At 39.5% G+C, this 13,712-nt stretch overlaps 1 protein-coding gene across 1 annotated transcript in view; it reads right to left on the reverse strand.

Moving 5' to 3' along the window:
• Positions 1-13,712, reverse strand: part of PKHD1 (PKHD1 ciliary IPT domain containing fibrocystin/polyductin) — a 431,701-nt gene that overhangs the window by 196,559 nt on the left and 221,430 nt on the right. Inside the window, 2 exon segments of the mRNA XM_040643571.1 lie at positions 2,858-2,986; positions 8,860-8,925. Coding sequence (XP_040499505.1) covers positions 2,858-2,986; positions 8,860-8,925 — 195 coding nt within the window.

Below are 13,712 nucleotides of genomic sequence, written 5' to 3' on the forward strand. Positions count from 1 at the left end.
CACACACCAAGCAGTCAAATCGCATTCGCCGCTATCATCGTCAACAGCATCATCATAAAAATCTTAATTCGTAGGTACCTGCTCAAAGGAGAAGACATTATTTTTCACAGACCTGCACGGTCTTACAGTTGTGCTGTATCAAACCCATCAAACTCAAAGATTTAATTATACTATTAAATTACGGGTGGCAGCATTGAGATTGTGCGCCTCACTCAAGCAATATTTGCTGTCTATTTTGTGCCACACTTGGGTGAATAAACTTACTTGATTCAAGGAAAGCTGGGAATGAGTGAAACCAGGAGAGCTAGGAAAAGGTCACAAATACAAAACCACAAGTAGAAAGAGAAGGTAAATTTAACCGAAAGGTCCATTGGAGGTCAAAATACCAGGTCTGCCAAAAATCTGAGAGGAAAAGTAAAGCCAGCACAGCTTCTACGTGAGACCCCAAACAGAGGGGAACAACAGATTAAAATGCTGGCCACTGTAAGATCATGTGTTGGAGGAATTAAAAGAGAGCTTATAAGAGAAGGGGGAAAAGGCAACAGAACAAGGGTAAGATTTCATTATTATGTATTACACACCCGTTTTCATTCACTTATCTTTCCACTTGGAAACAAGAAATAATGAACAATAACTGCATGGTTTAAAAATCTTAACTTCTCTGATTCTCACAATAGGACTAAAGGACCAATGGAAAGATACTTTATACAGCCAATGCTTGTGCCTCCCCCTCATGCCCCCTTTTTTTCCAAAGCACTGATCTGTGCTATTTCTTTTCTTTTATTTCATTCATTCATTCATTCATTCATTCATTCATTCATTTCTGTGCTATTTAAAAGCAGCTTCACAGAGAATTCAGGCCCATCATATAAACTGACCACGCACCAACAGAGGAATGAAGAATGACGGACAATGCTAGGGGCTCCCCAAAGTCAGGGCGCACAGTGGATACAGTCAACGGCAGTGCCAAGCAAGATAGCTAAGATTACTCCCCTCTCAGCATAAGGGTCCCAAAGGATACTAAAAGCTTGGCAACCTTCAAAAGCTTCACTTGCTTCCTGCACAGGGTGGGGGAAACAGCTTGCTTAGTGGGAAAAACCATAGCCCAGGGCCAATCCGCTGGCTACATTCATCAAAGAAATGGCTGAGATGGAACAGATTTTTCCCTTCCGTATGGGAATGACTCATGAGCTTGTTTGTTCAAAAAGTTACATTCTCCATTGAGAGAGGTGGATGATAGGGGAGTTGGATGATAATAATAGTTCGAGTTCGTACTGGTCAGCCCACCCCCTCCAGTCCCCCATCTCTCTATGCACAACCATACCAGCACACCACCAAAGCCCAGTGGAGGTTACCGCGTTTTAATCATTCTGTCTTCATTTTTTTTTTTATCCTAAATAAAAGCAACACAACTACTCTTTGTCATTTCCTCTTTGTCCTTTTACAACAGGAATGCACTTGACGGGTTAAGAATAAGGCCTCGAGTCAGACTGCCTGGGTTAAAATCCTGAGTGCTGAATTGCAAACTGCATGAACCTGGGCAAGTTACTTACCTGCCCTGGGCCTCTGTTTCCTTGTCAGTAAAAATTGGGGTAATAGGGGCGTCTGGATGGCTCTGCAGGTTGAGCCTCTGAGTCATGATCTCAGGTTCCTGAGATCTCAAACTCACCGCCCAGTGGGGGGGTCTGATTCTCCCTCTGCCCCTCCCCCCAGCTCATGCGCACATGCCAAATAAATAAATAAATAAAGCCCTAAAAAAACAGGGATGATGATAATATCACTTATATCACAAAGAAGTTCTTGTCAGGGTTGAATTAGTTAACATATGGAGAATCATTCCTGCCATGTTGTTGTCAATAAATGTTGGATATTATCATTGTTATCACTTTACAGATGACCAAACGTTCTTCTTCCAGTACGGATCTTTTTAAATTCAGTATTACCTTAGGAAGTTCGAATCAAGCCATAAATGAAATTAGGTCTTTTAGGGAAAATATATTTGTTCTTTGAAAACCATTTTCTTCTCAGCCTAGAGAGATTTTCTGGGAGTTTCAAGAACTCACTCTTAAGAAAGAATTTGGGGGGCACCTGGCTGGCTCAGTCAGCGGAGCATGTGACTTGATCTCAGGGTGGTGAATCTGAGCCCCATGTTGGGCATAGAAATTCCTTAAAAATAATAATAATAAAATAAAATCTTTAAAAAAAAGAAGAATTTTCTTTAAGTATGGCTGTGTGTTTCTGTTTATCTGAAGAATCATCTTCTTCCATATGTGTCTATGTGGGAAGAGTGTTCTAGATAGATGATAGATACATACACACATACGTACATAGACTTTCATTTTTCTGTTTGATTTATCGGTTTCCTATTCCAGCATCTTTGAAAAATCATGGCAACAGAAGAGCTTATTCATCATCTTTCTATATTTGAAAGATTCTATATTTAAAGTTTAAAAGTTCTATATTTAAAAGATCCACAAAAGGCAAAAGAAAAGAAAACACTGCAAATTGCTTCTTTCCAAACACTCTATGCCTTTTCAACACAAGGACGCTAGCATTTTTCTGCAGATCTGTTCTCTGACACATAAGAAACATACCTCATTAGTGGATTATCCTAACTCCTTGTGGCATTGTAACTACTTATCCCACCTTTAATGAAAGCAAGCTGAGCTATTTTTTCTGGATTTCATAGGATTATAAAATTCTTCACCTATAATAATTTTAAAAAGGAGGTTGTAGGCGCATGTGCCCACAAATAAGATTGCCCGCACTCTTGACTTGTACAATATATTTAAATGACAAATAATCCCCAATTGGATTGTCCTGGTTCATTATTTAATTCATGGACGGTTTTACTCACTGGGTAAAATCAGGACGTCATCCCCAGGACCTGGAATGGTATGGTTGTGTCCTCCCCAGCCCTTTTCAATGCCTGTCCATGCTTCAGGAAGGGACCATTTTAAAGCTGATTCAGGTACAGAGGTAGAAGCTACAAAACAGAAAGAAAATAGCAAAGTAACTGTGAAAATCTGATTCACTATAATAACTTTCAAATTCTATCCTTATTTTAGGATATTGACAATATTTTTACCTCTCAAGGTAAGCTGCCTTTTGATATTTTATAATCTTCTAAAAATCATTTTATCAGTGTAAAGCAAGTAATTATTCAATCCTTCAATTCCTCTAGTTCTAGGGAAAATACGTTCTACTTTTGTTATTAAACATTTGTGCTTTGCCTGATATAAATATGACATAGGATTATCATGGTACATTTGAAAAATGCAAATACAGAAAGAAAAATAATAATAATGGCCTATAATCTCACTACCTAGAGATAACTGCCATTAACCTTCTATTTGCATTTCCTTCCTGAATTTCTCAGCATTTTTATATAATTGAGATTACATCATATATGCAATTTTATATTCACTTATTTTTCTACTTAGCTTCGCCATTTTAATATGCATTTTCTAATGTCATTAAAACTCCTTGTCAACATAATTTTAATGGCTACATAATATTCTATCATATAAAAAGTCTATCACTTACTCAATCCTTAATGTTTGGTATTTAGGATCTTTCCACTCTCTTAAAATTCTAAGTAATACAGTGTTAAATATCTCTATACAAACCTGCCAGTAAAAATGATTTCTTCTTAAAATAGAATCTTAGCAATGGAATCACTGAGTCAAAGGTGTAATCCTGTCATAGCTCTTAATGCATATTAAAGGCAAGATAATCATCTGGACACCTCTCATTGTAGTAATTTACATACAGTTCATATGTTCCAACTGGTTTTTATTGATTTTGCCACTGATGATCAAATGGCATTTTCTTTTCAACCATCCCACTAGCTTCTTCATCGTGAATTATAAGTCTAATAATTTCCAGTGGAGACTGCGCAGTATCCATCACACGCAACATCATGTTGAACTGCCCCCCGCATGTCCTTTTCTGGAGTGTGATCCCTAGCACAGAGACAGAGGGCAGAGTCTCCCAAAAGAGAATGAAAATATTTCCAGGTGACTCCAAATGTTCTTTGAGTTTCAAGAGCTCAAATGATGTGGGATCTCACATGATGGGGCAGAATCTCATCCATTATAGTAATTTCACAAGCACAAATAACGAATGCCTTCTCTACCAAAATCTCCTAAAAAGTAGGGATACGAAAAGGAATAAAATGTCATTCTTGCCCGAAAGGAGCGAACGATGGTGTATAAGTTGTATAAATACATAGTGAGAGGATAGAACTCTAAAGGGAGTTCTCTTTAATGGTATCCCACAAAGACAGGAAGTAGACCTTGCCAGGGGAGGCTTCCTGGAGAGGGAGCATCTGAGCTGCATTTTAAAGGCTTAGGAGCTATAAAGGTAAAGTGGATTGTGGTGAGGTTTGCACTCCAGACAGAAGGATGATCATAAGTAATGGCGAGAAATAGATGAAGTGCAGGGTCTCTAAGCAGTTTGGTGTTGCTGAGCAACAGAGCTGGGAGGAGGCAAGTGATGGGGCTGGAGAAATAATCAGAGATCCAGGTATGATGGGTAACAAAGATGGAAGAGCCAAAGATGACCCCTGGGTTTCCAGCACAGCTGGTAATGGGCAGAGATGTTCATTAAGTCAGACATCGAGGAATTCAGTTTGGGCGATAAAGTGTTTGGGGTGTCTTTGAAAGACCTCCAAGTGGAGATACACAGCAAGGAAGGATTAGATATGAATCTGAAGAATGGGAGAGAGCTCTGAGTCAGAGATGGATTTTGTGGTCATATTTGAAACTCTAAGGATGGTTGTGACAGCTCCAGAGGATTATAATGAGAAAAGAGAAAATACCTGAGGTCAGAACCTTGGGAAACACCCAGTTACTTTGTCTACCGGAACCCAACTCCCTCATAATCATGGTCTCATTAGAGCCCTGGGATAACTGAAAAGTATATAGATTGTGGTCAAGTAGAAATCCTAGGTGATTTAATTAGCACAAAATAGACCCCACACCATGGGAATCAGACATGGGCTTGGCACAAGCTTCACTCAGAAAGAGGCTGTATAAATATTTTATAAACACCAAGACTATAAAACCTAGATTCCTCCCAATTTTGCCTCCTTTCCAACACTATACTTTAAATATTCAGGTGGGGTTGGGGTGGGGGCTTTGTTGAAATGACCACTAAATGGCCAGAAAGAGAGATTCTGATGCTTTATTTACTGTGATATTTCAAAAGGGCAATGAACAGACTCTTAAAAACCACATACCAGGCTCCAAAAACTCTTTATATCACAGATGTTGGAAACAAATTCTTCACTTTGTCATCTTCGTTTTTATTTATAAGAGGGCTGAAATGGTCTTTAATTGAACAAACTAAATCTTAAAGTAACTATTCTAAGAGTTGTTACTATGAACAAATTTAATCGTTCCATACCATTCTGCCTTAAGATAAGAACACTCAATGGAGAAGAAAACACATTTCAGTCTCTTGCAAAGTTATCAGATTTCTATAGTTAATATCAGGCTTCTGTATGGCTATTGCTAATATAGAAAGGTGGGGAGAGAACAAGAAGCCTACAAGAGTTAAAGAAGAAGCAGAGAATCAGGCAAGGAGAACCAGGAGAGAGCAATGTCTTGGAAGCCTACAAAATCGAGCATGTCCAGAGGGCAGAAGTGATCTTCACAGCAAAGTTCTAATAAGAGAGTGAATAAGGAGTGGCTTTTGAATTCAGCAACCAGAGCGGGTCATCTGGATAATCCAGATGAGAGCGGCTCCAGGGGGTGGTTGAGATGGTAACCAGGGTGGATTACAGTGGATTGAGGAATGCACAGGAGGTGAGGCAGGGAAGACACTGGGTCAGGTCGTCCCAAAAGCTCATGGAGGAACGAGCAGCTTTAGGATTTGAAACCCTCAGGCCTTGATCTGTCTTCCCAATCTTTAGATAAATGAGTCTTACCTCGAAACCAGATTCCATGAATTTTGGTCAAGACCAACATTTGTGAGGAAGCCTCACCTTGCTTTCCTCTACAAATCTGTCACTCAGCAACAGCTACAATTGAAGGTGGTCTACAACTTGCTACCTGAGCCAAATATTCCCCTCTCCACCTTGATCCTTCATCCACCCAGCTTTTTACGGCTCTGCATCAAGAGTCTAGTCTTTCGAGAAGTTTGCAACAGAGATACCAACTAGGGGAAAACTCAGTATTCATGAATTTTGTTTTGTTTTGTTTTAACTGAGAGGCACTGACCAGAAGGAACTAGTAAAGAAGAGGTTAACTACACAAGACAGAGTCATTTACTGATGGGACAAAGTTCAGAAGATGCTGACAGGGATGAGTTGACTTTAAAAAGGAAAAGGGCTGACAGATTCTCAGAAACCCGAGGAAAGGAAATAAGCTTAGATCTGTGAGGGAAAGGATGGCAAATTTAAGAAGAGAATATCTGATCATCATAGTCCCATATGACTATACGCCATATTTCTAGTTAGCCCCCACTGAGAAGACAACATCGTCGAGGTAAAGGCTATTCAGAAATATTTTTATCCTCCCCCAAAAGTGGGTTGCTTTGTCCATTTTCCCCTTTCCCATTTTTCTTATAAAGCATTATGCACACTGAGAGGAAACCAGCAAGGCCACAGGGTTGGAAGAACATGAACGACCTGCACAGGGGTGCTCAGAAACCTGGATATCCTCTTGACTCCAATTAGCATAAAGCCTCACCACAAACCCACTAAGCATCCATACCACAACTTACATCACCACCACCTCCTCTGCCTCTCCTCAACAGTGGCCCATAGATACCCCTAATTTCTCCTGGTTCTGGAGTTTCCTGTCCACAATTTCTCCACAGTGTCCAGCACAATCTTGTACACTCAGAATAAGCCTTCAAGTGAGTCAACTAGGAGATGCTCTGCAGCAGAACACCCTAACCCAAAATGTCTCATCTGCATTATATACTCATATTGAATCTCTGAGTGGGTTAACATATAGATAGAACTCCATTAATCATTCCATTGCTGTTTTGTCAAAGAATTTTTGATACTGTAATATTTTACTATTTTTCATAGAAACTTTCATTAAGCAAAATACACACTCACATTTCAAGTTTGACATTAGCACATATACCCCACACTATGGGAATCAGGGAACGTCTCTGAAGTATATTAGTATTTGAAATTTCTTTCTGATGAATGGTAATGTACAAATTCTGTAACTCCCTGTGTTTAGGGTTGTTTTCTGTTGCAAATTATATCGGCTAGGAAAACTAACTATATACAATTAATTTTAATCTAAGTCATAAATTAATATATGCCCAGAAAGGTACTTTAAACATCTTAGAGTTTATATGGTATAGCAGAATGAACACTGGACTGAGTTGGGTAACTTGAGCTCTCATCCAAGTTCAACCACTGACTAGGTGTGACTAAGTAAACTATTTAATCTCTAGGCTTCTGTTTCCTCACTTGTAAAATGAAGCAATTGGATAGGATAGTCTGTGAGGCTCTTTCCCTTATTAATATCCTATAACTCTATGAAGCTTTCTATTTATTTAGCATGCTGTAATTGATGGGCCAAGTAAAGCATCTTCCATTTAAACTGACCCCTGCTAAGAAGCCCGGGAGGCTGGCCACCCACAGTCTCCTTCCAAAGAGTCCTTAATACAAAAATCTTCCTACTAAGTCCTGAGTGGTATGGCACCTTGACTATATAGCTGGTTGAATGAGAAATGGCCACCCATAAATAGTCCAGTATCCTCTGAGGGGACCTGGCAGGAGAACTACCCCCAACAGATATGTTTTCTACAAATGGCGACTGACCCAACCAATTGGAAATTTGAACACAGAACTGTCAGAGAAGAGAGAACTGCAAGATACTTTTCTTGGTAACAGTTATTTTAAAAGAGATTTATTCATTGATTATTTAGTTAGTCATTTAATTGACATCCCCATGTGACCATAAGACCCCAAGGAGTCAAACATCTTTGCTCATCATCGTATCCTCCTGCATCTTGCACAAGAGGTCCTCAATAAATAATGCATCATGAGCCACCTGAAGGAAAGGAGGGATAAGGGACAGGGGACATAAAGAACAAAATGCTACGGTAGCCCAGAAACAGTTATAAAAACAAAGAACCACGTTCTTCCCAGTCCAATAAGCATGGAGTAGTAGCCACCAGTACATCTAGTTTATAGTTTTAGTCTAGTACCTTTTCTTCATTTATTTATTAATTTAAATGGAGCAGTTAGATCATTTTCTGATTAGCATGGGCTCTGCTCTGACATAACACAAAAATGCCACTGGAAATCAAAGGAAAATTTGGCCTTTGAAAAGATTTGTCCCTGATGCAAATGCATAGTTAAACTGGCTCAGGATAAACAAAAACAAACAATGAAATGCATTAGAAGGTGCCTAGGAGTCTTTTAGTCCTTGAGAATTTGGCTTTTATGAGTTAGAGAGATTTCACAGAACCATCTGACTTCGGGGAAGGGTTTGTTTACCCTGATGTCCTGAGATTACTGGGAACAATTAAACTTTGGAGATACCCTGAATTTTTCTTTCCATTTGGTAGAGGCCTAATGGCCCATCTACAGATCCGGACTCCTGTGTGCACATATGGTCCATAATTTATGAAATGTGCTTATTTACATGTTTTAATTCTTACGTTCCAATGTTTTGAAATGCGCCCTTCTTATATCTTTCTTTGAAATGCAGACACATATTTCCGCTATCGGGGTGACACAATAGGGAATCGTTAGGGATGATAGCATTCGGGCTGATGCTTACCTGCTTATAAACAATTTGATGGAAGCAAATTATAGAACTATTATTGGACGACATTCTGCTGTACCAGGCACTTCTATTTGGTGGGTGGGTTAATACTCACCTGAAATAGTTGGGGGCACACCCTCCTTCACCTGGAGAGTCACTTGAATGTTGCCTTCACCTGAAACTGAATGCAAAAAGCCACAACTTGGATGTGATGCAAAGAGCACCTTAATACAGAAGATATTCATATGTGATAAAGACGGCTTTATGCTAAATTCCTCCCAACCTAACTAAATTTTCAAAAAAAAAAAAAAAATGAAGTCCTTGTTAGTCTACCAATTGATTTCCAACATTTAATTTTGATTTCTTTTATTTGATTAAACTTAAGTGCAGTGAGGTCTCCAAGAGAATTGGCACATAAATAATTGGGGAAGAGGACCCTTTAGCCATATGTTCTTGGGAGGCCAACGTTAGTCAGCAGGGTACACCTCTTATCCTATTTCCTCTCCACATTTTGAAGGCTTACCTTTTAGAATTCATGTGTTTTTCAATAGAGTTCAGATCGCCCATGAAATGTATTTGCTTTACCTTTATCCAAACAAATTGTCCTTTTAATGAAGGCTTTTTTCCACCCCCCACCCCTTTCTCCTCCATCTTCCAAACCAACTGAGCACATTTAAAAGGCCTGGGGTTCATTAATTTTAAGTGTTCAATAAATTAGAGGAAATAATCAAAAGGCCTGATTCTTTCTGATAATGACAATTTGATGTCAGTATAAACCAGTAGATTAAGCTGGGAACATATGCTCCTTTGCCAAGAGAGGCTGCTATAATTAAATAGTGAATGCATCTACAAGGTGCTCTCACGCCTGATTAATTAGTAATCAGGTGCGCCAACTCCACTTTCCAGTAACACCTTGTCTCTTATTGGTTAATTACCTTTCTGCCTTATCAGATGTCATGTGAGCCAACACCTCCCACCACTGGAGGGCCCAATGCTGTCTAAGGCTGTAGCCTTGAGGACTAGGTCAAACTCACGCTCTCCATTTGCCTTTCCATGGAACCCTAAACCTTTACCTCCATCACAAGATGGAGTAGACTAAAGACCATTTTTTTTCTAATTACAAAGTATAAGCTTCAAAATATTACCAATATTATTATTTGTAATATTTGTATTTATAATAATATTTGTAATAATATTATTTGTAATAATAATAATAATAATCCTCAAAGGGATCCAAGATGAGAACTCCCCTTTTATTCTGATTTTGATAATTACTCTCATATAATTTTTTCCCATTGTAAAAAGTGACTTTCTCCTTACACTGCACGTATTTTGAGACCAGGCACAATGGCCAACATGTTCTCTGTGTACTCTACTTTATCACTACTACTAAGGCTTCGCTTATATTATTTCTCTATCCTGTTGCATGTTTTACCCACTTTCTACCTTAAGTAAATAAATAAATATAACGCCACCAGCCCAGCATTTCATCTCTCTCTTTTTCTATAATGTCTAATTTACCCACTTGTGCTCATACTGATTTTGGTGATATTTATCCCAAGCTTGCTCTCAATTTAGCAAATATTTATAAAGCATCAACTGTGGTAAACTTCACATTGCATCAGTCACGAGCTCTGTCTCTAAATCTTGGAGGGAGGGAATTTTCTCATGTACCTTAGAACACCAGACATTGCTGGACATGTAGACACTTACAATTCATGAACTAATCTAGAAATCCTAAATTTATAGGGCTCTACTCTGAATACCCAGTACTTAACTGGCTATTTCAACCAATTGAGCAAATAGAGGCAGGAAATAACCTTTTTAAAGGAGCCAAAAGGCAAAATAATATAATCGGCTCAACTGGAAAGAAAAGCAAAAGAGAACATGGACAAGTTGACATGTAAAAACATGCATAAGGCCGTAACAATGGAGCACTCTTCCCTATGAGGAAGGAATTAAATATTGTAATAGAATCAAACTCCAAAGAAGGCAAATTAGAAAAAATTCCAGGAATCATTTAGAAAGGGTTATTAGTTCATTTAAAGATTTTGTTTAAATCATCCTTGTTAAAAGCAGCTACCAAGAGGCACTACATCTGTGCCCTCTTCCTTAAGACACAGCCACTGGAGTAAAGAGAGTAAAAAAAGTAAAGTTACACATGAAAAAGTCTTTTTCAAAACCACTGTAGTCATTTTATAATGCATCATGCATTGTAACCATCATGGTGATGATGAACCCAGAGATGGAAAAGGGTAACCCCCAGCACATCCAATGCCCATGACAGACTGTTCCACTTGTCCTTCCGTTCAGAAGTCCCTTAACCCAGGCCCCATCCTTGGTAAGCCAAGGCTTCCTGGTGAGGGCGCTGTCACGTCTGCGGCTCTACACTGATGGCTTCTGAACTGCATGGCCACTGATCTCGTTCAGCCTCTACACATGCACAGATGTGTCCCAGTTCCTGGAAAGCCTCTTCCCCAAAGCATACATTGAAAAGCTATTGCTCCTTTTACTAAAGCGAGTGTGAGAATATCATTCAATCTGAGAAAAGGAGTAGTTTCGGTATCCCACGAAATGGAGAAAGTTACCAAAAGTAGGAAAGACTGAACAAGTCTGATTTCCTTCACCACCACTGGTACATGGCCCTCTGCAGGCTGGTTCTGAGGTCAGAGGGTTATTCTTCCCAAATACCATTTCCACACCCTGAGAGTGGAGCCATAGAGAGTCATGGGGAAGAGTGTGGCTGCTGAATGAAGTCCAACAGCCTGGCTTTGAATCCTGGGTCTTCCATTTCCTTGATGTGGGCAACCCACAAGTTCTTCATCATGTCTGAATCTCCCTTCCTGTGAAAAATGGAAATAGTCGTCCTATCTACCTCATAGCGTCATTGGGAAGAAACGATGAGATAATCCCTATAACATGCTTAGCACAGTGGTTGGCACAGAAATACTAGTCATTTCCTATACTGTTATTATGGCATGTATTATTATTATTATTATTATTATTATTATTATTATTATTATTATAGCAGCAGTCAACAAAACCCAAGAAATATGCTTCTATTCTTTTTACTCTTTTTTACAGCTGTACCTAATCATGATGAGCCTTAGTATTCAGAGTTGGAAGCAACTTAACCAGATCTGCTAAAGTTGCTAAGTGCTCTGACTCTATAAAAGACAGTGTAAAAGTTACACGTCGTTTCCAATTTGGACAAACACAAAGAAGGATGAAAATCATTTGAGAATAAAGGTATTGACTCAGGAAGGGTTTAAAAGCCTTACACAAGCTGTGATATTATACATATGTCTTCTCAGTGCTTATGATTTCTGAGTGTGTATTTGTAATATGAGAGTGGTTAATCTACTTTGTTTATAAATGGAGCCTCATTGCAGTTGATCCTTCCCAGGTTGTAAGAATATCTGGTTGGTCCTCAAAAAGAAAAGAAGCCTTTGGGTCAATTACAGTCAAATTATTCTGGTGGATGCTATGTGATGTAAGGTTGCTATAAACACAGAGATCTGGGAGAAAGCAAGAAATGTGCCAAGAAGGAGGAAAGAGAGTTACCCAGCCAAACATGATACTAGTGTCTTCCAGAATTTCGTATGTTGCCCGGCAAGTTTTGTCTGCACTAGGGCACTAGGGAAGAGAAAAATTAATTCTCTCCTTGAGTAGGTCCCATTCTCTTTTGCAATTTTGAAGGGAGAATTAAGTACCTATCTATATAAAAAGAAAAAACAGGTGGCATCTTCATGGGCCTTGACTCCTTTCCTATTTCATTCTTCATCCATATTCCCATTCGCACTTCACCATTGAGGTTTAGCACATATTTGGATCTCTCATTCAATTCACATTTACATGGTGTGAGTCAGCCATTGGCTACACATGGAGAGAACCAGAAACAGTGACCACAGTCTGTGTCTGCAGATTTCACCCATTCTCTCCCTGACGCGCCTTCTCTCTCGGTCTCTGTCTGCACTGGACCCAGGCTCCAGCTCTGTCCTCATGAGCCAGCTGTTGGCTTTGGTCCTCTCTCTCTGCATTGCAGCTTAGCTTGCCCTATCTTCTCCGTCTACCTCTTCTCTCAGATCTGTCTCACACACCTGTAGACTCCTGCTCTGTCTCTTCCTCCGTGTTTAGTGAACTTGACCTCACGCCCCAGAAATTAGCCTTGTTCCCTTAGCCATTGAGAAGTACTTGCCAGCTGGTCCCTGGGCAGCTAAAGCTTGATTCACAGGACCACACTTCTGTCTGAGGCCACCTTCACAGGGACAGCCACAGAACCAGCTTGGCCCTCATAACACAGGACCTTTCAAAGTCCTTCACAGACACATTACATGAAAATCCTGTGATCACCTTTGAGTCTTCCATGATCCCCACTAACATTCATTCATGGAAGGGTATACATGTTTTTTGAGGTGTAAGAATACAAGAACTTCTTCAAGGGACTGACAGATGGGACTGTCATTAACTTCAGTCTACAAGGGACTACGTGAACTTCAGTCCTGAGAGTTAGTTCAATTAAACCTTCTTAATTAACTCAGAAAATAATAACGATTGTTATTTTAAGTCAAGGATGTTTGCCACACTTGCAATTCCTGTGAAAAATGGGGCATTTGTGCAGATCGACAGAACCAGAACGTCCAAGGGAGCAGCCTGAGAACAAGCATTCCAGCTGTTTGCCCATGAGGCACATCTAAAAAGCCCCGAATTGAGGAATTTTACAACTTCTCTCAAGAATGTGGTTTGTTAATGGAATATTACTCAGCCATCAGAAAGGATGAATACCCACCATTCACATCGACGTGGATGGAACTGGAGGGGATTATGCTAAATCAAATAAGACAAGCAGAGAAAGGTATTTATCATATGGTTTCACTCATATGTGGAACATAAGGAATAGCACTGAGGAAGTGCTATAGGGGAAGGGAGGGAAATCTGAAGGGGGAGAAATCAGAGAGGGAGATGAAC

This window comes from Ursus maritimus, unplaced genomic scaffold (assembly GCF_017311325.1).
Source record: "Ursus maritimus isolate PB19 unplaced genomic scaffold, ASM1731132v1 scaffold_29, whole genome shotgun sequence".
NCBI lineage: Eukaryota > Metazoa > Chordata > Mammalia > Carnivora > Ursidae > Ursus > Ursus maritimus.